At 35.7% G+C, this 25,582-nt stretch overlaps 1 protein-coding gene across 1 annotated transcript in view; it reads right to left on the bottom strand.

Annotated features, from left to right (window-relative positions):
• The window catches only part of SCAI (suppressor of cancer cell invasion), a 109,248-nt gene that overhangs the window by 5,932 nt on the left and 77,734 nt on the right, over nucleotides 1-25,582 (bottom strand). Inside the window, exons 12-15 of the mRNA XM_044659747.1 lie at nucleotides 22,352-22,433; nucleotides 2,550-2,622; nucleotides 455-628; nucleotides 143-243 (exon numbers count right to left, since the gene is read on the bottom strand). Coding sequence (XP_044515682.1) covers nucleotides 143-243; nucleotides 455-628; nucleotides 2,550-2,622; nucleotides 22,352-22,433 — 430 coding nt within the window. The remainder of the gene's footprint in view (nucleotides 1-142; nucleotides 244-454; nucleotides 629-2,549; nucleotides 2,623-22,351; nucleotides 22,434-25,582) is intronic.

Raw genomic sequence — 25,582 nt, 5'->3', positions numbered from 1 at the left:
TATCCATTTCAAATGATCATTTATTTGCCCAAGTCATCCAACTATTTTCCACAGAGCTTAATTTCATCCTAAGATTAGCACATAAATTTTATATACCTAATCTTATTAAAGCGGATCCCAAGTGATTATTTTTGCTACATACCCGAAAAATCTTGTGCATCCTCATGGTAGCTGAACAGAAGACAAATCTGGTGAGAAGTAAGCGAAGAAATTCATCCCCAAAAAACTGGAGAAAAGCCTGATCTAAAAAGAATAAAAAGGTGATTTTGGAAGAAAGTTTGACTAGGGAGAAAAAAAAAACTTCCCAAAAAAAGGGAAAGGAGGAGAGGGGGAACACACTTCTAATTTTTCTGTTTCTAAATTGTATTAAATGGCCTTTTTAAAGTTAAATAGGCTAAGTATCATGAGATCAAACCACAATTCCAAACTCTGCTAAATTCTTTCAAGCAAGTACCTATAGAACGTGAGTGGGTCAGCAGCTGGGCAATATCTCGATTGATTTTTCGAAGGTATTCTTGACATTTTTCCCACAGACCTCTACGCATGCTTGACAATCCAGAGACAAACAGGAAGGCCATTAAAGGATTGTTCAGAAAGAGAGTGAAGAGGCTGCCACGTTGAGACTGATCTGCAATAAGAAATAGGTTGCATTGAGAGAGAATGAACCAGGCAGATTCATTAAATTCTCCATAATTCCAGGCTGTATTGTCCAAATGGTCTCAAGCCTTTCATTCAAGATAATGGAGACCACTTGCACACGTGAAAAACAAAATAGGCCCTTGAGTAAATTCTCTATGTCAGGTTTGTACATATTTATCAATCTTAAACTATATGATCTGTATATCTTCCTTTCAAAGCTTTGGCATTTAAAATTTGCCTTTCTTATCAAATGGCTATACAAGCCATTTTATTTTTAAAAGATACCACTTAATAGTATTTATATACCTATTTCCATTAATGTTGAAAATCTTTTTGTGGGCTGTCTTCTCTCAATACAAATTTATTTGCTTGGAAAAGTGTGTGATTTTTAAAGAAAAGTGTTGTGGCAAAAGCATTGGATTTAGAGTCAGAGGACCTCTGTTTAAAACCTGGTTCTATTATTTCTATGACCTTGGGAAAAAAACTTCATGCCTGTTAACCTTGGTTTTCTTATATGTATAGAATGAAAGGGTTAAGAGATGATCTCTAAACTCTTTGGAAGCTTTAAAATGCTCTGATTCTATGAACTCAAACTGTAGATTACTTTTTAAAAATTCTAACAAAGTTAAATCTTAGGAGAGTTATTTGAACCAAAATATTACTGAGGTAAAAAGAAACAGGGTAACAGGTCCCCAGCAGGAGACTTTCACCATTGTTTTAAGGTAAGTTCTATCATTTAATAGAATGTATAATTTGATGCTTAGACAAATATATTGAATGTTACTGCTACATGTTTTTTCTAATAAAGAGTAGAACTTACCTTAAAACAACGGTGAAAAGTCTCCAGCTTCTCTCAGGCATTCAAATGCTGACCACCACTTCCTGTGTCAAACTATGTCAGCAGACTGGACTTCTGGCTGGGAAGTAGCAGTAAATTGCCATCTCTCACTGAGAGACACCAACACTATTCACAGTTAGGGAGACAGTGAAACAGTGAAGGTCCTGCTAAAACAGTTCTCAATATCTATCTGTGATACTAAGATTTGTTTAGTGCTCATCTTACCTCATGCTAGAATTAAGGAGTGGAGAACAAGACCTCCTAAACCCTGGGTGGTGTTAGATTGTATACAACTGGTAGATATATTTCAATGTCTCCAACTTTTACTCAGCCCTATGATAAATGGGTAAAACACTCAGCAAGAGGTTTTCTTTACAACAAAAATGTAAAAAGAATTGTATAAAAAATTTTTTTAAGTTCTGTCATCCTTAACTTAGGAGCCAAGTAAACTTCTTCAAGCCAAAATGAAGTTTAGTAGTTTAAATGGTGCTTCAAGTATACTGGAAAATCTCAGTAGAGATGGAAGAGATTATAATTGTTGAACATATCAACTGAGAGACTATCTCATTTTCCTTTTTGTCTAAATGTTTGCTGAGAAAAAATTCAATGCAGTGTAGTTTTATGGGAAATTGGTATAAAAAAACAAAAAGGCATCAATAAAATTTAAATTCAAAATTTATACGAGGGAGTCGTTAAATTAAAATGAATCCCTTGAATTTTTAAATAAAAACACTATCAACATGAAAATATCCAGAATAGCAGAAGACAAAATAATCTAATTATAGTGGCTATTTTGCCTAATAATATTCCATGTGTGGTATTTTTTGAAAGAGAGCAAGGATACTGAAACTGGGGTATTGCCTGGACCCTCTGAACCAAATAGTCTACTTTAAGCAAAGAGATAAAATTTACCAGACATTGCTAAACCAATTCCAGTATGACATATGCCACATATATGTTCTTCATCAAGGAGTGTTATACATGACCATTAGAGAGGAAAATCAAGTTAAGAATATAAAGCAAAAAAAGAAACAGTTTAAATTAGACCTAAGTATATCAGTACAAAACATACCTTGTAGTGCTTTAGGATATGTTGTTGGAGAAAGCAAGCAGACCAGAGGTTGTCCAAATAAGTTTGTGAAGTTCTGTAACATATAACAATTTTTAAAAAGGATTAAGACTCTGGCCAAAATTAGTATTTTAATAATATGACCAATGAACAAATTAGTTTCTCACTGATTACTCATAAACACATATAGCACATCAGAAACTTGGACAGTAACAATGGAAAGATAAAAAAATTTTAATTAACTAGGAGGGTATCCTGTACATTAAAAATAAAAGAATCTTACCTATGATTGCATTAGGTTAAGAAGTTTCTGATGAAATATATCTACTAATGCACATTAACACTTTCTTTGCAATTTATTTCCACAGAAAGTTGGCTAGGGCACTAAAGTTTAGAGGACTTGGCCAGAATATGTCAGAGGCAAGACTTGAACTCTGGGCTTCATGACTCTAAGGCTTGATCTATGCCAGGCTATCTATGCCAGTTTGCCTCTTGTCCTGAACATATTGGTCCTTAGATATAAGATCATAGATTTAGAGTTGAAAAGTCCAACCCCTTCATTTTATAAAGAAATTGATAACAAGGAACACTGAGTTATAAACCAAGGTCACAGAGATAATGAATCTTAGAGAAAGGACCTAAGACAAACTAGGATTTGAACCAAATTCCTCTTGATCTAAATCCAAGCATCCTTTCTACTATATCACACCACCTCCTATTATTAAATGTTCTCTGATATAATTATGACCTAAATGCTCTGAGAACCAGAAATCAAGAAAAAAAAGTTGCAAATGTAGCAGCAATAAAAATCCAAAAAATTGATTAAGAGAATCAGCTACATACACTCAGATTACAATTTAAAGTTAAGAAATTATGGAAGTGAAGGGCTCCATGCGATTCAAAGGATTACCCAGATAGGGTAGATAGCCTATGAGAGGGAGCACAGAATCTTCTTTTACTCACTCCTGGTCTACTGTCTATGTATAAGGATGAGTGAAGAGGAAGGTATTCCTGAGAAGATTTCATTACTGTCAGGGGTACTTCAAAAGAATCATGATTTTTTATGTATGGAGGCAGCACTCTATTGCTTAATATGGTCTGCAACCACACCACACTTTACCAGATAAGTACTATGCCCAGTGATCTGGTGGCTGACCTGTTGATGAACATTTCTTAACCTGGCAAACTCTAAGTCTTTCTAGCCTGAAGGGATCTGCAAGAAACTGTGTTCTGCTGTACTAACAACCTTGGATCATGTCTAAGACATGATACGGTAGTGATGGAATTGAGTAGAAATGGTCAGTGAAACCTTAGAGAACCTTGGACTATAGGCAATGGAGCTAACAGAATATTGGGAGGATGATAGAATGGAACCTCTTCTCTTCAAAAGCAAACATCTGAATGTGTCCCGTCTGTATGTCTGTGGGTAGTGTTTTAGATATAAAATATAGTATAATTAAAATTATATAAAATTATATATGATGATGTTCCTATACCTATAAAGATCAGTATATAATTTACAGTCTTCAAGAAGCAATTGAGTTTAAGTCATTTATCCATGGTCACACAGTTATTGTGTCAAATAGAGGATCTGAATCCAAGATTTACTAACTCCAAGTCCAACACTTAACCATTACATATTCTATATAGCAGTGATGACAAACTTATGACATGGGTGCCAAAGATGGCACACAGAGTACTCTCAGTGGCCATGTGACTGCCCTCCCCACCCTAGAGTTCCTTACTAGAAAGGCAGAAGGACTCAGGTGGAGCTGTTCCCCTCCCCCTCTCCACCAGGCCTGATGACATTTTTTCACATGCCCTGCCCCTCTGTCTAGCAGCCAATGGGAGTACACAGAGAGTAAGGTGGTCTGCTCACAGGCAGCAGAGCTAGAGGGAAGCAGAGCTTTGGGACCACTCCTTTCTTCCTCTCTATACTCCTAGAGGACATACCTCATTTTACCAGCCCCTCCACCCAAAAGAAGTCCTTTCTCCATCCCCTATGTGAGGTAAGAGGGAATGGGGGAGGCAGGGCATGTCTGACACTCATTGGCGGGGCACTACATTCAGTCTCTGGGGGGTGGGCATGGCACTCCATCTCTAAAAGGTTCGCTATCACTGCTAGTTAGTCTCTCTTAATAACCAAAACACATTAGGAATAGTACAGTGGCTTCCATTAAATAAAACAGAGGCAATTTGTCTTTTTGATATTAAGTGTCACTCTCTAATGTCCTGGACAGCATGCCCAGGGGTGATTCTAAAAGCAGGGAGCCCTTATTCTAAAATATCACATTTATCAGCTATTCCAACATTATAGCTTCACTCCATTGAGTTGTAAAGGCTTTTCATATACAATAGCTTTTAATATGCAAATACAGTTGAGAAGGGCCAGCCCAGAAGGAGTTATCAGCTAATGCCTAAATTACCAATAAACATTTGGGTAAAGATTAAATGGTATCAAGAGAAGAGCAGAAACTAACAAGTAGCAGGCTAATTCAGGGAGAAAAGAAAAGAATGCAGATTGAAGAGTTAAAGCAAAGCAGAAAAACTGTGCCTACACAAGTTTTCTTAAGGCCAATTCTATATTACACTAAAAATCATGGAGCCTGCTACCTTTTAATAAATAAATAAATAAATGCTTACTAAACATCTACTTTGTTGACAAGCAAAAATGCTAGGTGCTGGAGTTACAAATACAGAAAATTCAGCCTTACTCTCAAGAGAGCTTCCATTGTCAAACAAAAACCATTCATACTGTACTCTGGGTACATTTTAAGTACAAGTCTGGCAGAAACAATTTCACATTATTCAAAATCCAAGGTTTGCTCTGAGTAAGGTCTGAATTGGTATAGTACTCCCCCTCCCATATCCTTGGACATATCTCTACCCCGAAACAATTTGAAGTAATATTTAGAGGCATCCTAAAGGAAAAAAAGTCACAACATGCTAAAATTCAGTTTTAAGTTAACATTCCAAAATGATAGTCACTAAGATAGTCTTTAGGGAATCTTTAGCTTCAATTACTTAATTCCTACCTTGACCTCTACCAAAAAGGACTGAAAAGACTTCTTTACAGAGCCCAATACTTAACTTTCTGAATGGACCACAGTTTGATCATAGTATCATCCCTTCAGGGTATAGGGGAAGCAATAACTTTTATTAGAGGAGATATTTATCCTTCTACCTTGACTTTTGTTTTTGACCTCTTATATGATTTCCTTAAGGGAAAAGTCTGAGAAGAGTTTTAAGTTGGAGAAAATATTATTTCTTCATGTTTGCAGTTGAACTAAAATGAAGGTTTTAATATGATTCAATACATTCTAACAGGAGAAACCAATATTTATATACAAATATATACCTATATTATATGTATAATTGTGTATGTGTGTATATGTACACACATATGAGTAGGGAATGGACCTATGATTTCATTGTTATGATGAACTCCTAAAGAGTAAACTCTCTTTAAAGGTCAGGCCCTTCTTGGGGATTTATCTCAGAGATAACTGGAATAAATTTAGAAGTTTAGAGATCTGCTTAGCACAGTCATGTCAAAATAAAACAGAAACATGGTCCACTACCTATACATAAGAATTCCTTAAGGTTGCATGTTGACTTAAAAAAACATATATTAATGTTATTGAAGTTCGTTGTATTTTTATTTATGCTGTTAAATATTTCCCAGTTACATTTTAATATGGTTTCAGCTATACTCCAGAGACAGAGAAGGGCCCACCAAGCAATGTCATGAAAACCAAAAAGGGAAGAGAGAACAAGTAGAGTAGAAGGAAGCAATACAACTGAGGTACCTTCCACAAAACTTCAGATTTAGAAAATGCAGCAGATTGAATTCAAATGGAAAAATCCAGAAAAAGTCACTGCAAGTCATTTGTCTATCCCAGACTGGCACAGGGAGACAAAAAGGAAGAGATGAAGATAACAGCTAGCACTATAACCTCACTCCCATTTGAACTAGTTATAGGAAGGAAGAATACATACTTACACACAGAAATACATATACTTAAATATAGAAATACATTTCACTCAACAGAAAAATAGGAAAGAAAGGGAAGGAGGAAGAAGAATTACAGGGAGAATGAATTAAGAGTGAGATTAGTCCTAAGCAAAACCAACTATCTATATCTCTTTTTGAAGTAGCAAAGAATGGGAATGGATGAACCAATTATCGTATATAAAGGTAATGGAATATTACTGTGCTGTAAGAAAGGATGGAGAGGATTTCAGAGAAACTTGGGAAAACTTGTATAAACTGATACAAAATAAAGTGGATAGAAGCAGGAGAATATACAATGACAACAATGGTAAAGGCAGTGACTCTGAAAGAATTGAGAACTCTTATGGTAATGATCAACCACAATTCCAAAGGACTGATAAGGAAACATGTTTTCTACCTCCTGTTAGTGAGGTGAAGGACTCAGAGAGCAAAATGAAATTTTTTTTTGGCTATATCCAAGATGGAAATTTTTTTTGACTGACTACATGTATTTATTTGTAATGGTTTTTGTTTTTTTCCTCTTTTGTTCTCAACATAGAGGGTTGGGGTTAGACAGTGAGAAGGCCCTTTGTTTTGCTGATTGGACAAAATATATCACAATTTTTAAAAAAGAGGAAGTGAAAATAACAAGGAGGAAAAGATAATCCACAGGTACAAATGCAACAAGTCAAGAATTACTGAGAAAGCATTTTGAAATGACTTATGAGGCTGGCTCACAAAGGGTTGAAGAGTGAGAAGAAAGCAAGCAACAGCCACATTTCAGTAGAACTGAAATACCTGAGAGTTTGGCTAAGAAGTTTGACTTAAAGTTACTGGGGACATTTACACATGCAGGCAAGACTCTGGGTAAAAAAGAAAACAGTATAGAGGAAGAGGCAAAGAAGAGGAAGAGAGGGGATTATTGGGAAGTAAGTCTGTTAAAACAGATGTTCAAAGGTCTATATAAATGGATAGAAGGAGAGTCACCTTTTCAGAGATTGAAACAAAGGAGGCTAATGTTCAAAGGTTTAGAGATACAGAAAGAAAAAAGAGGGAGTTCCCAGAAAACTGCTATCCATTTTCTTAGTAAAAGTAAGAAGTGAGGTCCTCAGTTATGAGGGTTGGAGTTAGGGTGGTAGAGAAAGTTTATAAAAAGAAGAGAAGAAGGAACAGTTAGATGGCTCAGGGGAGAGAAAGCCAGACCTAGAGATGGGAAGTCCTAGGTTTAATCCTGGCCTCAGACATTTCTTAGCTGTGTGTTCTTGTCTTACTCCAGTAAGGGACTTGTTGAGATTAAGTAACATAATTTTATAGTGAATCCAAGCTGGCTGACTGGTTGCATCATATTTTTCAGTTCCTTGATAAAGTATGAGCTGTGATGGGACTAGGAAAAAAAGAAATCAAGAGTAGAGGACAATTTAGTATTGACCTAGGAGTGAAACTGGGAAGGTAGAAAAGAAAAACCAAAGCAAAGGTGATGAATTAGGGAATAGTACTGAGGAATGAAGGGATGAAGGAAGTGGGGGGAAAGTACCACAGTGAGGAGGGATTAGAATCTCATCTGTAGGGGCAGCTGGGTGGCTCAGTGGATTGAGAGCCAGACCTAGAGACAGAAGGTCCTAGGTTCAAATCCGGCCTCAGACACTTCCCAGCTGTGTGACCCTGGGCAAGTCACTTGACCCCCATTGCCTACCCTTACCAATCTTCCACCTATAAGTCAATACACAGAAGTTAAGGGTTTAAAAAAAAATTAAAAAAAAATCTCATCTGTACTATTTTTCATTGGTTCTGCTTCTTACTGTGTGGAAGCCAGGGCAAGTCATTCAATCTTTTTAGACCTCAGTTTTCCCATTTGCAAAATGAGAGGATTGGACTAAATGATCTCTAAGATATCTTCCAGCTTGATCTATGAACCTATGACTATTAGCTGCAGAATGCAAAATGAGTTTGTTGTTACTACTACTACTACTACTACTACTACTACTACTACTACTACTACTACTACTACTACTACTACTACTACTACTAACAACAACAACAACAACAACAACAACAACAACAACAACAACAACAGCTCTGATTTCCATAGTATTTCAAGGCTGATAAAAGATCTTCATTACAATTCAAAGAGGGAAGTAGTAAAAGTATCATTATATCCTTTTTGCAAATGAATACATTTGGGCATAGAGATTAAGTGATTTTACTTAATATTATTTTCCTAGAAAGGTAGAATTGTTTTGGAACTCAGTCCTTCTGATTGTCCAAGTCAGTCAATAAACATTTCTTAAGCACCTATGCGCCTGACACTGCTAAGCACTGAGAATACCAAGAAAAGCAAAAGGCAATCCCTGCTCTGTTAAGATGATTCAGTCTAGTGGAGACAGAAGGAGACAATGTGCAAAGAACTATGTACAAACAAGGTAAGTTGGAAATAAACAACAGAGGGAAGACAATAGAATTAAGGAGAATCAGGAAAGGCTTCCTGCAGAGGGTAGAATTTTTCTAGCCCTTGAAAGAAGCCAAGGAAGCTAGGAGGCAGAGATGAGGAAGAAGAGCATTCAGGACAGAAGGGACAGTCAGAGAAAATGCCCTGAGTTGAGATGAAGGATCATGTGTGAGCAACAGCAAGGAGGCCAGTGACACTAGTCTGAAAAGTACATGGGGATCATGGGGCATGTAAAATGATTGGGATCTCCTTAATGCTGCAATGTCTCTAAATACTCAAGTTTATATTGCTGCTTTTCCCTCACAATAACTTTGTGAGAAGCAACCAACTGGGAAGGTGCGAATCATCATTTTATCAATAATGAAGCTGCAGATCAGGGAAGTTAAGTGATTTGCTGAGCCTTCCAATTAATAAATGGACTGGAACCTATTATCACATCTTCTCACTCCAAAATCTAGAACTCATTTGACTACAATATCTTCTTTTCCCCTTTGACATCTGATAGCACTAAATAGGATCATAGAGCCACAGAAGGAGGAAACCTTACCATCTGGCCAATCTCTTTTTCTAGGGATGAGGAAACTTAGTCCCAAAGAGGTTAAGTGCCTTGCTCATAGTAACTCATAGAGTTACTAAGTAGTAAAGCCAGAATTCTAACTGAGATCCTTTGCCTCAAAATGTAGCCCTCTCAGCTTCCTTTCAGCAAAGTAGAGCATGAAAGGGAAAAAAATGGCCAGCAGGTGGCGAGCTGCATCAGTGTACTGTTCATAATGACCAGTGGTGGAGGATCAGGTGACAACAGCTGATGCAGGTGATGGATATACTTGAACCTGATAATGATTCGTTGATGGGAAGCAGAATAAATTTGGGTTTTGATAGAGTAGTCCTGGCTGCAGGAAAACAGGTGACAGGTAGTTGATGATATACCAGGCAAATGGGGCAGAGTCCAACAACAGTAGTAAACAGGATCACAGAGGTGCCCAGAGGAAGAGGAGGAAGATAAAGCAGGTATTAGTGATTCAAGTTTTATGGCTAGGGTGAGTAAATCCAAAACCAGACCAGGGTCAGAAGAAAATAGTTGGGGATTTCTCAAGTAAGTTGCACCAGAGCCTTAAAATCAAGTACTGAAGGACCCTTGGAAATCATTTTGGCTATATGAACACAGGTTGCATTAGCCTTAAGGGGAGATCTACAGATTCTGAGTCAAAAGGTAGGGAATATATACAGAAGGGGGTAAGATTTCCTAGATCTTTTCCATCCCTAAGAAAATATAGGGGATACAAAAGGCCCATGTGGTGTGGTGAGAATTTGAAAAGAAAACAAAAATCCTCTAAACTGACATAATGCATCCAGAAATCTAATTACTCCCTAAAAGGCAGGTCTAGGAATTCAGAAACTTGGATAATGTCCTGACTCCTAACACTGACACAATAATAGGCACATTCCTTCCATGTTCTTCTCTTGCTTTAGGAACTAGTTTGATGAATTCATTTTCTTGTACAGGGATGCTCTCCACATATATAGATAAAAACCCCTTTTCAAATTCTCACTGAAGTAATCATCTAAGCTCATCTTGAAGATTTATAATGAAGAACTTATTTCCTCCAGAAGTGGCCCCTCCTTCTGTTTAATTCCAATTATTGGAAAGTTTCAAGGGGCTCAAATGTGACTCCTCAACTTCTATCTGTTGTTCCTAGTTCTGTTCTGGAGTCAAACAGAATGTATCTCAACTGTCTTCCATTTGTCTCCTTCTGTTTTAACTTAGGGCCATGCTACTTCTTCATATTCATCTATCTTTTGTATGTGTAGTTTGAAAATTAAAAAGTTCCAGTAATCACTTAAATTTATTTTAGGATCAATCATTTTGATTATTTAAAAATTTTTCTCACAGTTTCATTTTTGAGAGCCTCCTACTCTTCTTAAGGCATCTTCACTTTGAGAGTCTCTAGCCAGGGAATAAAATTCAACTATTCTTTGATTTTTTTGATATGTTAGTCTGGTTACTTTAAAGCCTAGGATTTATGACTAACTATGCCAAGCATTTTTTTCCTTTTCTATTATAAGCCACTCCCACTTTTTTAATACCTTGTCTCCTGTCTTAGAATCAATACTGTGTTTTGGTTCCAAGGCAGAAGAGCGGTAAGGGCTAGGTTATGGAGGTTAAGTGACTTGCCCAGGGTCACACAATTAGGAAATGTTATTGTAATCACTTCTAAGATTCCAAGGAGTCCCAATCATTTTCACTTCACTAACTCATTTCACCTTGATCAGAACTGATCAGAATGAAATACAGAGAAGCAATTTCAGTCACTGGTTTCTCTATCTTCTATGAGATGAAATTGTTATGAAAAATAAGTCAGGAATTTATAAGATGCATTGCTTTTAACAAAATGGAAGTACTCTGCTTAAAGACTCCAACTCACCCACTGCCAGTATACCTTGCTTATACAACTTTGGTGTCTACTTGTCACCCAATTCTCACTTGTGGCTCTAAGAAGCTGTAGCATGTCAAGTAGTCACACTTGAATAAAACCATCTAGCCAGATGGGCTGAACCAGGTTAAGGAAGGTAACTGATGGGCTACAAACCTGTTCGGTGAGTTAGGGGGATATCTACTGCAAGCATGTGAAGATTTCTCCAGGTAGAATGGAGTGGCTATGAAGATAGCTGAAGTAGGTGCTATGGAGCACCTAGAGCTTGGTCAGACATCAAAGATGGCAGGGTCATCCACTGACCACTGCCAGTTGCCCTGAATTGTTTTGCCATTGGACTTCATTGATTCCAGAAGAAAGTGTGAGGCTGACAACTTTGTGCCATCCTGCCTCACTTAAATCCAATTCATATGCAAGTTAAGATCTCAACCTGTGATGTCCCACTGGCCCTCCAAAAAATGAAGGTCAAACAGGAACAACAATCTTGCCTCTCCAACATTATATATTTTGAGAGGAAATTTTCTGTCTTCTGGAAATGTACTCAAAGGAAATAAAACTCGGATTGTTTCTTCTCACATATAAACATGACAGCATTCTTCTATACCACTATATTTACCAAAGCATACTTGACTATTAAAGAATACAATTCAAACAACTCAACTCATTGAATAAGAAAAATTATATTCTTGGTCTATATAGTTTCTGAAGTCCTTTCCAACTGGAGGGCAAGCCAGAAAAGAATCTTAAAAAGGAGCAGTCAGGAAAGCAATGAATGTCATCAAAAACAAGAACATGTATCTAGGAGAAAGGGAAGGTGGATGGCAAGCTTCATTGGCATCAAGTAGGAGTAGGGATGAGAAAAGGCCATTGATTTAGCCATTAAAGGATTACTGTTGGCCTTGAGAGCATTTTCCATTGTGAGGTGAAGTCAGATTACAAGGGGCTGAGAAATGAGGGTTAGTGAGGAATTGGAATCAAAAAGTACAGAAGACTCTTTGTCAAAATTTGGCCCCAAAGGAAGGAGTCGTGGGATGATAATGATATCACTGGGTCAACTGAAGGTATTTCAAGGATAAGGCATATTTGTAACCAAGAGGGACAGAGATGATTAGAAGAGAAAAAGTAAGGAAGGGAACTGGGTCAAGCTCTTAGAAGAAGGGCAGGAATAGATAATCAAGCACAAAAAGATATGCTGGCCTTGGTAGAGTTTGGAAGGGATACCTCATCCTTAAAACAGCAGAAAAATCACTTTATCAGGGATCCCTACTGTCCAGGGGCCTATGATGACTATAGCGGGGCTATGCTTCCACAAGGAGATCACTCCAAACACAGAAAACTTGAGCCAAAGCAAAACCACAGCATCTCAAAATGATGTATCCAGAACATACCCCAGATATGTGGCAAGTACTCAGCCTCTAATGAATCTGAATTACCAGAAGCCCAGGCCCAAATGTAAGTAATTTTACTAACTAGTTCATTCATATAAGTTAACTAATATAATTAAAATTTACTAATATAACTAAATGCAAATAATATAATATTAATCATCTCCAGAAGATACTTGTTCTAATGCAATAAGGTAGCCCAATGGATAGAGCCTTGGGCAAGTGACTTAGCCTCTGTTTAACTCAGTTTCCTAAACTGTAAAATTGGAATAACAGCACCTACTTTGCAGAGATATTGTAAGGATGAAATCCGTGGCTCTTAGTAGGTACTACATAAATACTTATTCCTATTCTTCTGCTTGAGTTTATGATCCACAAAAAGTAGTTATTCAAGTCTTATAAGAAGACCTGCAGAGGATAACCTATCTGTGACAGGAGCAAAAAAAGGTGTTTTAATCTATACCTCTATGCAAATTAGGCTATTTTCCTTAAAAATATTAAGATGGTGGCAGCTGAGTAGCTCAGTGGATTGAGAACCAGGCCTAGAGACGGGAGGTCCTAGGTTGGAATATGACCTCAGACACTTCCCAGCTGTGTGACCCTGGGCAAGTCACTTGACCCCCATAGCCTACCCTTACCACTCTTCTGCCTTGGAGCCAATACACAGTATTGACTCCAAGACGGAAGTTAAGGGTTTATTTAAAAAAAAATATATATATATATATATACACATATATATATATGTATACATATATATATATGTATGTATACATATATATAAAGATGTTCTTTGAGAATAGGTTGATTCAGGGAATTAAAGGTTGTTGATGTCAGTTCCTTATTGCCTGAGTACAAAGTAATCATGAGGAGCTAAAGGAATGTCAACTGAAGGCTTAAAGTGTGGATCACAATGGGTGATGCAGGCAAAGGAGTTTCAGTCAGCTAAATCAATTGAGGTGTCCTCAATGCTTACATATCCTCATCCTGCTCTAAGTAAACCTTTTTGTTAACTGGTGAATGGTTTATGATGAACATTTATGAATGACTTAGCTATTCATAGCAATACAGTGATCCAAGAAAATCCTCAAGGAGTTATGATGAAAATGCCATCTGCCTTGAAAAAAAGAACTGATGGAATCTGAATGCAGGCTGAGACATACTATAAATCACTTTATTTCATAACTTTTCTTTCATATATTTGAATTCTCTGTCACAAAAGGACTAATATAGAAAGATGTCTCACACTATTATACATGCAAAATCTATATTAGATTGCTTACCGTATCAGGGAGGGGGAGGGAAGGAAGGGCACGAACTTGGCTTAAACTTTTAAAAAAATGAAGGTTAAAAATTGTTTTTTCATGTAATTGAGTTAAAAAATGAAAATGTTAGAAAAAATTAAAAATAAGAGATGTGATCAGATATCTTAAATTATATGAAGTTAAAAGACTTTCACAAGAACAAAATTAAAGCAATTAGGATAAAGGAAACCACTGATTGGGAAAAGTGTTTGCATCAATTATCTCTAATAAAGGTTTGCTATTCAAGATATATACACAACTAACAAAAATGGTAAGAAGAAAAGCCATTTCCCAATAGGCAAGTGGTAAAGGATAAGAGGAAACAGTTTTCAGTGAAGAATCTCAAGTTTTTAACAACCGTAATAAAGAAGTCTCCAAGTTACTAATAACAAGCAAAATACAAATTTGACACCCAATAAGTTGGCAAAGATGATAAGAGTTGAGAAATGCTAAAGAAGCTAAGTGTCAGAATGGATAGTGCTAGATCTGGTATTAGGAAGACCTGAGTTCAAATTCTGTCTCAAAACTTACTAGTTGTATGACCCCGGGCAAGTCATTTAATCTCTGTCTTTCTAAATTTCATCTGTATAATGGGAACAATAATGACACCTATCTCCCAAGATGTTGTGAGGGTAAAATGAGATTTTTTTAAAGTACTTTGCAAACTTAGAGGTGCTTATATAAATGCTATTTAATATTATTATTATGATATTAAATACTGGAGAGGACATAGAAATTCTTGGTGGGGCTGTGAATTAATATTGTCCTATTTGAGAAAGTAACTTGGAATTATATTAAGAAAGTGATGTATAGGTCCATTTTCTTTGACCTAGACATCCTATTCCTAGGCATTTACCCTAAGGATATCAAATGCAGGGGGGAAAAGCTCCACACATGTCAAATTATTTATAGCGGCATTTTTGTGTATGTGGTAGCAAAGAGCTGGAAATAAATTAAATGTCTATTAAATTGAGAAATGGCCAAACACATTCAGTAAATGAATATAATGATGCCATAAGAAATTATTAAAATTACAAATATAGAAAAATGTGGTATTATTTATATGAAGGAAGACAAAAATGAAGTAAGAGAATCAGGAAAATAACATACTCAATGATTTCAACAATGGAAATGGAAATAACAAATCAAAAGAAACTTTGAAATTATAATAACAAAGCCTGACTCCACCCAAAAAAGTATGTGAATGCACCATTTTCTAGTCTTTGCAATGGAGGAAGGATATCTTGGGTGTGGAACTACCTTAGTTCAGCTGGACTTAAATAATATCAGATACTTTTGCTAAACTATTTCCCTACCCCACCTTTGCATGCTGGGAAAGCAGGTAATATAAAAACAAAAGAAATAAATACAAATTTTTAAAAGATTTCTATCTGTAATACTCACATGCATAGTAATACAAATTTAGCAATAAAAAGTAAAACTATACAAATAACACTGAAAGCTTATATTGAGAGTATGGTTATTTCCTGAAACTAGCATAATAATGGGGTAACTATTTTTCATATTGCATTAAGAGCTGTTTTGGAGGACTGCTCTGTGTAGCTCAATGGATTGAGAGCCTGGCCTAAAAATGGGAGGTCCTGGATTCAAATCTGGTTTCAGTCATTTCCCAGACTTGTGACCAAGACAAGCCACTTAACCTCCATTGCCTAGCTCTTACCACTTTTCTGCTTTGGTACCAATGTACCGTATTGATTCAAAGATGGAAGGTAGGTAATGATTTTTTAAAAAAGTTGGTCTGGATCAACTCTGAGGTACTACCTCATACCCATCAAATTGGTCAACATGACAGAAAAGGAAAATAAATGTTGGAGGTGATGTGGTAAATTTGGGACCCTTATACACTGTTGGTGGACTTGTGATCTGATCCAACTAACCTGGATAACAATTTGGAACAGTGCCTAAAGGGCTCTAAAACTGCATACCTTTTGGTCTTTCAATACCATTATGATGGTAAAGAATTAGAAATTGAGAGAATATTCATCAAATAGGGAATGGCTAAACAAGTTTTGGTATATGATTATGATGGAATACTATTGTGCTGTAAGAAATGACAAGCAGGATGATTTTGGAAAAAACTGGAAAGATTTACATAGACTAATACAAAGCGTAGTGAATAGAACCTGAAGAACATTGTACACAATGAAAACAATATTTTTTGATGAAAAACTGTGAATAACCTAGTTATTCTCCACAATTGCAATAATCCAGAGACTCATGTTGAAAAATACCATCTATCTTCCAAGAAGGAACTGATGTAGTCTGAATGCAGACTGAAACACACTATATTTCACTTTCTTTCTTCTTCTTTTCATTTTGTTTGAGATCTCTTCCACAAAATGATTAATATGGATAAATATTTTACGTGATTGAACAAGTAAAATTTATATGAGAGTGCTTACTATTTTCAGAGGTGAAGAGTATGGAAAGGAGAGCAGGAGGAGGGTGGGAAGGAAGAAGGGAATTTGGAACTCAAATTTTTAAAGGAAATGAATGTTAAGAATTGTTTTTAAATATAATTGGGGAAAAATAAAATATTTTACAAAAGAGTTAGTTTGGGTAATCTTGTGCTTTAGAGTAAAAAAATATGCTTTGGTAAATTCAATGGCATAAAGAAATGCCATTTTTACAAGTATGAAAATGTGAGATATTTCTTTTGGGATACATGTCTATTAAACTTCGTGTCTGTCCTGCAGGCAGCAATATCATGAAGTGCAACCAAGGAAAACCTTAAATACCTGCTTTCAAACAAGAATGGCTTCCATTTTAAGATTTGCTCATTTGTCAATGGGAGATACATTTAAAAACATTGTCAGGTGTAATGCAGGTTTGCAGCAAAAGCTCTTGTTTTTGCAAGCCAACTGTAGCAGCCCTGGCAGTTGGAAGGAATAGAATGTTGACCCTGGCACCATGGCAAAACCGTTGGAGCCTGGGGGTATAAATATTCCTGCAGAACCAACTGAGAGGCCTTTTGCTTTTGGGGCATTTTGGGTTTTGCCTGATTTCCCTTGACCTCTCCCTCGATATCCTGCTATTCCCTGGATTTCCCATTCCCCATGGGAAGAGGATATTTTGGTGGGTGGAGATCATGGGAACTAGCTTCTGTAGGCAGGCAGGAACAACTTAAATCAAGCCATCACTAAATCTAATAATCTGCTGAACCTTATTACCTCAGGGCAGTGAAATTATCCCTGATTGAGGGAGCCAGCCTCCCTCAGTCTGACCCTCTCTTCTGTGACCCTTCCCCAGCACCAGCTTCTCCCCTAGTAGCAGTTGCCAGACCTCAACCCCTTTTTCCCTCAGCTTACCCCTGGCAATAATAAACCCCTTTGGCATTTATACAAAGAGCTTCTAATGAATTATTGTACTGATTACTAGGGCAAAGGCTGAAGAGGGAAGACTAACTTTCCTTTTATTTCTTGAGGGCTAAACAGGCATCCATCTTGGGCAGGAAGTGGCCAGAATTCCTCTTCCTGTACCCTGGAATTTGTTCTCCAGAAGGGAGGGGCTCTTTACTCCTCCCCCTCAAGGGAGCTTAGAAAACAGCAGGAGGCTGAATAAAACCTTCAGCCAGAACCATACAATCTCTGGCTGAGCCAATTCATCTTATATTGTAGAGATAGCCTCCCTGCCTAAAAGACCCAGCTTATACCACCCTGTGCCCTCAAGTACTAGCCTCATTTGATTAGCAGCCCTTCTCATATATACTTTCTTTTTATTCCATAACACAGGCAAACAATGTGTTGGTAGGAGATAAAGATTAACCATTGTTTAATTGCACATTTCCAAAAACCAAAATTATCAGAAAGGTAGTTTTCTACTTTATTTTCTCAGCAAATTACTAGAGAAGTACTACAAACATACATTGCTGTATGTAAGAACACTGCCTTTGCATTATATCACATACATTAAAATCTGTTTAACTTGGATTGCTATAAGCCAATGACATAATTTATTATAAAAGCAGAATCCTTTGGGTGAATAGATTTTGTTTCATTTCTTTACCTATGGCTTCTCACAAAGATAACAAGAAGCTATAGTATTCATTAAAAAAAAAAAAAAGACCATGTTTCTTTGTACTATGGCAGTTAGCCTGGTTCAGAAAACAATACAAATCATATTCAAACCCAAATTCCAAACAAAACTTTAAAACATTCACAGAAAGCTAATTTAACATATGGACAGAAGAGGGCAGAACATAATTTCTTAAATTACATTTAATTAAAGTAGTATAGATCATACTCAACTCCTGCCCTCCTTTTCCCAAAAACCTAACAAAATAATATTCAGGGAAAAGACATCATATGTTTACATTACTTTGCACTAATGTAATTCAAGGTATGCATTCTAGTGGACTGTGTCTGCTTAATTAGCTTGCCATAAATTAAATGTTAAAACGATAAGAGCAGCCTAGTTTAATTAACCTAACATAGATACAAAAGTTTTGTAGAGTATTATGAAATGAAACGCATTATTACAAAAAAAAGTAGCAAACATTATTAATGCCCTGGAAATAAAAAAGGATCACAAAGGATTAAAGGCAACACAAACACCCCTAGGAGGATATATTGTATCTATTATTTTTAAATACCCCCTACCCTCTATATTAGAATCTCTATTAAGTATCTATATTACCAAGTATAAGATTTGAACTTGTATCAATTCTAAGACAGAAGGTACAGGTTGAAAAAAAAGTGGATGGAATCATCACAGGCCTCATTTTCAATTGGACAAAATGAACTAATTTGGTGCTTTAAGAATTAAAAGGGGAGGAGAGGCAGCTATAGGTGGCTCAGTAGATTGAGAGCCAGGTCAGGAATTCTTGGATTCAAATCTGGCCTCAGACACTTCCTAGCTGAGTGACCCTTGGGCAAGTCATTTAATCTCCATTACCTCATCCTTACCAGTCTTCTGATTCTAAGACAGAAGGTAAGAGTTAAAAAAGGGAAAAATCTACATAGTCAACTGAAGAGGGCAGCTGGGTGGCTCAGTGGATTGAGAGTCATTGAGAGTCAGGCCCAAGAGACGGAAGGTCCTAGGTTCAAATCTGGCCTCAGACACTTCCTAGCTGTGTGACCCTGGGCAAGTCACTTAACCCCAACTGGCTAGCCCTTACTACTATTCTGCTTTAGAACTAATATACAGTATTGATTCCAAGATGGAAGGAAGGTAAGGGTTTAAAAAAAAATATATATATATATATATATGTATGTATATATGTATGTGTGTGTGTGTTTATATCAACTGGAAAACAGTAGGAAGGGGAAATTTTTCCTTCTTTACAGGTTCTATAAATTTCCAGCTTTGGAGATACTCAAGAACAGGGCAAAGTCAGTGTGGCAATGGCTGCAGGGCAAAGGACCCAAGCCTGCCTCTGATGCTTTCAAAAGTCAAGGTTAAATGAGTTGGTGAGTCATTTAACTTTCCTAATTCTCAGTTTACTCATTCATAAAATAGGGAAGTTGGACTGGATGGCCTTCAAAGTTCCTTCCAGCTCTAGATGTTTGATCCTATGTATCTCAAAGCCATCAGTCCATAAGTTACATAGCTGTGACACAATAACATTCAATTATATAACATCTGTTGTATATTTCAGTCTTCTTAAATCACCTCTTGCCATTAAAAGTTTTAACTTTTTAGTAGTTTTCCTGAAAGTCAGAAATTATGAGCAGGCTGCAGCTGTCTGCAATGATGAGCCAAATGCTTTAAAAAATGAAGCTGTGTAGATAATTATGTCTATTTTGACAAAGATCCAAGTCATTTCTTGGCAAGGATCCATCTTTCTCACTATATTTCAGTTCTTCAAAGGAGGTTCTTCTTTCAAAAGGAAAGAAAAGAAGACAAAACAAACCCCCTCCATAAAAGAATAGTTCAGAATATTTCATTTTCCTCCCAATAAATAGTCTACTGCTACAAATGGCATTACTTAAACACGTAGCAAGCTACTACCTAACAAGAATGTTGAATAGAGCAGGTTAGAAAATGTTGAAAACACAGGTCAAATAATTTCATGAAATCTCTTTTTTCTGAAATGATCCTTAGTCTTCATTAGATATCCTCTAAGTCATGTTTCTATCTAATTAGGAAATATGCTCTACAACATACCTGATACATCAACATTCAGCATCTGCTTAAATATATGGGGATGGATAATTCATCACCTCAACTTAAGTCCCTAAGTTTTGAATACTTTTTTTATACATGAACTGCTTACTATCAAGCTACATCTTCCCCAAACTGCATCTTTATAATTTATTTTTAACTGAAGTCAAGAATATTTTTCCCATTCTTCTTTGTATATGGAAATGCACATGTGTATTACTATGTAAGCTCCTAATAGAGAAAAAAATTTTAAATAAAGTACTAGAGATACAAAGACTCCAATTAGCTAATGCAACAGTTCACTAGTACTACTACTCATAATAATATCTAGCAGTTATATAACACTTTATGGTTTACAAAGTTCCTTACATATATCTAATTTGGTCTTTACAACAACCTTGTAAGGCTGATACTATTATTATCTCCTTTTTATAGCTAGTAACTGAGGCAGGATTTGAACTCAGGCCTTTCTGACTTACAAAATCCAACCCTACAACACTTAGCTGTTTTAAAACAAAATAAAAGAATGTTTGTGCATTAGAAGATCATTTTTCAATTTGTGCATAGGCATAGTCTATTTTTTCATTACATAAATTCAACTTAGTTCTTTGTTTTGATTCTTTTTAAAATACTGTCTCAAAAGAAACTACCAGCCTTCTTTTTCTACTCTTTAAAAATAAAACAAAATCAGAAAGAAAAAAAAACCCAGAGTAATTACAACTCCAAATCTAAAAACAAACAAATAGATATAGCTATTTCTTGGCAACTCAAATGTCTGAAATTTAATTAACCAGAACAGACGATCAGGGCATGTACTTAAATTGCTTAGCATGGAATCACTGTTAAAATTCACAGTTCAATCCTAAAAGGTAAAACTAAACATAGAAACCAGATGGGAAACATATATTTAGGTTCGGAACTCTTGGTCAACAGATGTCCCTATTGCTCTCTAGAAATAAACCTGAAATTTCAAATTCCTCTGATTTAGTCATAAATACAAGAATACACAATGGAAAGTAGTTAGAAATGGCAGCTCTGCTTACCCTACATATTTTTTAGCATAATTATGTTCACTAATTAAATAATCCCATAGAGATATAACGGACTCCTGAGTTTTTCTTGGCATTTTTTTGTGAATTACCTGGTTTGATACCTAATAATTATTCAATTTAAAGTGTTCAATTGCGGGCATTTTTATGAAAAACCAAAACTTTTATTTATTTATAAAAAACTAAAACTTTGATTTCACAATGTATAACAAAGGATGACATTTTAGTAAGCTGTGCCACACTTTTCCTCTGTTTTTATAATAATTGATAAATTGCTGCATGGTTCACAAGCCACTTTAGGCCCATTATTTCATTTGATTTTCATAATCATAGGAGAAAGGGTAAGCCAAATATTAATATTCTGTTTTATAGATAAGGAAACAAAGCATCAAAGAATTTTAATGATTATTCTAGGACAAATGACCAATATGCTCACAAAACCTTGGAAATGGAAGAAAATTTAAAAGACTGCCTAATCCAACTTCCTCATTTACACATTAGGAAACTAAGGCCCAGACCAGTTATGTGATTTGTGTAATATGAGCTAGCATTTTCACTCAAAGTCTGTGACTGAATAAAAACCTCAAAAGTGTACATATCTAGTCAATCATTTATATGCCAGGACTATACTTTGAACAGATTATATGGCAAAAATATGGCATAGTAAATTCATTCAAAACTAAATAACTCGGTGTATAGGGAGGTAAAAAATTTTGAAAAGAAAAAAAGGAAAAAAGGTGTCTTCAAAAACCCCCCTCCACAAAAGCAGATATCCTAGGATATATAACATACATGAACCTCCCACCAGAGACCTTGGAAATCTTGATTTTTTTTTCTGCAGGATTTATTACTTTCCACAGAGCGTCCATTCATGCAGTTTTCTTCTTGTTTCTATTCATAGCACCAGATCCTTACTAGCATGCACAACCTCAAAAGAAAAGAAAGACTAAATACAAACTGTGTAAAGGAAATAAAATAAAATAAAGCAAGACACAAAACACACAGTAAAAAGAAAGGAGTCCTGGGCCTAGTATTTTATAACTAACATGCTATCACTAGAACTTGATTGACTCACCTTATAAGCAACACTATTGGATGAATCAACAATGATAAACAGGGGTTTTCTGGTAAAAGGGTAGAGATCTCCAGGATGAAGGCTGGGAATAGAAATAGAGAACTCAGTAAGTCCAACCATCCAGGTCAAGTATAACAAACCTTGTTCTCTTTTTTCCCTCTTGAATAACTTTTCCTTCATTTTTAGTTAATGCATATGGAAAATACTTTTAAAAATTGTTTTTCAGTTTTAAAAAATTATTTGTTATAATAAACATATGTCAAAGATGATTTATCTATTATAATTTTTACATTTTCACTTCCACATTTTCTCTCTCTCTCCCCATCTCCTTCCCATTGAGAAAGAAACATGATGCCCATTATACATATACAGTCATGCAAAACATATTTCTGTTTTACCCATGTTCCAAGTTGGTGGGGGAGACAAGAAAAATAAAGGAGAAAAAATACTTCTACCTGCATACTAAGTCTATCAGTTCTCTATATGGAATTGGAGAGCAATTTATATCATAAGTTGTTTGGATTTGTGGTAGATCACTGTGTTAATCAGAGTTACTAAGTTTTTCACAGTTGATTTTCCTTATGATATGTAATTACGGGGTAGATTGTTCTCCTGGTACTGTTTACTTCATTTTGCATCAGTACAGACAACTGATGGGCATCCCCTTAGTTTCCAATTCTTTGCCACCACAAGAAGAGCTGCTTTATATACGTTTTGTACAAAAGGTTCTTTTCCTTTTTCTTTGATCTCTTGGGATGCTATCTAGTAGATGTATTGCTAAATCGAAGGATATGCAATTTCATCACTCTTTGGGCACAGTTAGAAACTGTATTCCAGAATGGCTGGACTAATTCACAGCTCAATCAACACTGTATCAGTGTACCTATTCCCAAATCCCCTCCTGCATTTGTCATTTTCCTTTTCTGTCATGTTAGTTGAGATAGTGGGTACAGGGTGATACTTCAAAGTGTAATTAGCATTTCTTAAATTACCAGTGATTGAGAGCATTTTTTTCAAATGACTCTTGATAGCTTTGATTCCTTCCTCTGAAAACTACCTGTTCGTATCCTTTGATCATCTATTAACTGGGGAATGCCTCCTATATTTATTAATTTTGTTCAATTCCTTCTTTGTTTCAAAAATTAAACCTTTATACGAAAAGCATGCGGCAAAAATATTTTCCTCATTTTTCTACTGTTCTTCTAATTTTAGTTGTCTGGGCTTCATTTATGCAAAACCTTTTAATTTCATGTAATAAAAATTATCCATTTTATCTCTTGTGAACCTTTCTATTTTTTATTTGGTCATGAACTCTTCCCCATCCATAGATCTGACAAGTAATTTCTTTCATGCTCTACTAACTTACTTATATCACCCTTTATGTCTAGATCATATAGCCATGTTAAGCTTATTTTAGTATGTTGTGTGAGATGTTGATTTATGCCAGACTACCTTCCGGTTTGCCCAGTAATTTTTATCAAATGGTGAATTCTTCTCTTAATAGCTGAGATCTTTGGGTTTATCAGTACTAATGAATTATGCTTATTTGCTTCTGTATATTGCATACCTATTCTATTTCATTGATCAACTTCTCTATTTCTCACTCAGTACCAAATTATTTTGATAATTACAGCTTTGTAATGTAGTTTGAGATGTGGGACTGCTAGGCCTCCTTCTTTCACATTTTTGTTGTTGATTCCCTTGATAATTTTGTTCCTCCAATGAATTCTGTTATTATTTTTTCTAGTTCTATAAAGTAATTCTTTGGTAGTTCTATAGGAAAAGAATTAAAAGTTAAATTAGGTAAACAGAAGTCTTGAGAAGCTATTGCTTGATTAGGGTCACCCAATTAGTATCTAAAGTGAGATAAGAAACAAGGCTTCTAGATTCCAAAGGCAGAAACCTTCCTACTGAAAGAGAAAGAGCTAAAACACTATAAATCTGAGAAAAGGTATCTGTTTCTATCTTGTTTTTCATTAAGTGGTTTCCAAGAGCCTATCTTGACATAAGGGAAAAGGATCACAAAACTCATCAGCACAACTTAAATTATTAAGTTCTTTAAACCTTAAAATCTATACATATTTCCAAGATGCTGGATACATAAATAGGTATTTCCATTTTACTCTCTCTGGGTAATAGTAATTATAAATTAATAGAATATTATTATTAGAAATGGTCTTAAGAGATTATCTGATCCACCTTTTTCATTGTTCAAATAAGGAAACTAAAGCAAGACTATGAATTGCCCTGTCAAACACCTAGTTAGTGGAATTCATTCATTTAAAGCACTGTTTTTGAATTGTGAAATAGAATTAAGATACAATTCTTACCCTTAAGCTTTCAGTCTCTCAAGGTGGGATATTGCATATATAAAAGTCAGAATAATGGCATAAAATAACTAGAAAGCAGAGTATAAATTAAAAGGACGAAAGATGGAAGGTGTTATGGAAGACCTGAGGAATCAAAATATTTTAACCAAAGGGATCAGGGAAAAAAGAACTAAGAAAAGACTCAAGGTCTCCTGATTACTGGGTCTGTGTCCATTCCATTAAATCATGCTATCTCTCCTCTCTCTAGAGGACAGCTTGACTTTTGGATAATAGAATATTTGTGTTCTCATGCCAATACCATTAAGTTCCATCTTCCTAACTATTAAATATAGGTTTGTCCTTTTACTATTCACCTTCAAGCCATCAGAAGGAAAACAAAGGACAAAAAAACATCATTGTGATGAGGAATCTTTAGCAGATGAAATTCTACTTACGATTCTAGTTATTTCAATTACCAGAGCTCTCAGATTCAGAAATCTTACTCATGTTAAGATCAATCAATATGAGCAAAGGAATTCTTTCTTCCTTGAGTAATCAACAAAGAGCCTTTAGCTACTGGCACTAATAGCTCTGTCATTCAATGACTTGTTATTCTGCCTAACTAAGCCTCAGTTTCCTCACCAGTAAAATGAATGCTCTGCAGACTACTCATATTTTATATTGTAGTTACTGCCATTCTATGCTCTTAGGTTCCTGTGCTCTAACATTTCATATTCAAATATTCCTTCTTAGCTACAAAACCCTAAGATTTCTAGGTTAATTTTGGATTTTAATAAAGGCTCATTAGTTATATTCTGCTGCATCTCTGTATTATTAGAAAGCTTCTGTTTCAACTGGAAAAACAAAACAGGTGGGGGGGGGGATGCAGTGGATAGCATTCTGGGCCTAGATGAGGTTGCAC

The sequence above is a fragment of the Gracilinanus agilis genome, chromosome 2 (assembly GCF_016433145.1).
Source record: "Gracilinanus agilis isolate LMUSP501 chromosome 2, AgileGrace, whole genome shotgun sequence".
Classification (NCBI taxonomy): domain Eukaryota; kingdom Metazoa; phylum Chordata; class Mammalia; order Didelphimorphia; family Didelphidae; genus Gracilinanus; species Gracilinanus agilis.
Note: the sequence above shows the minus strand (reverse complement) of the source record. Positions and strands in the feature narration are given on the sequence as shown.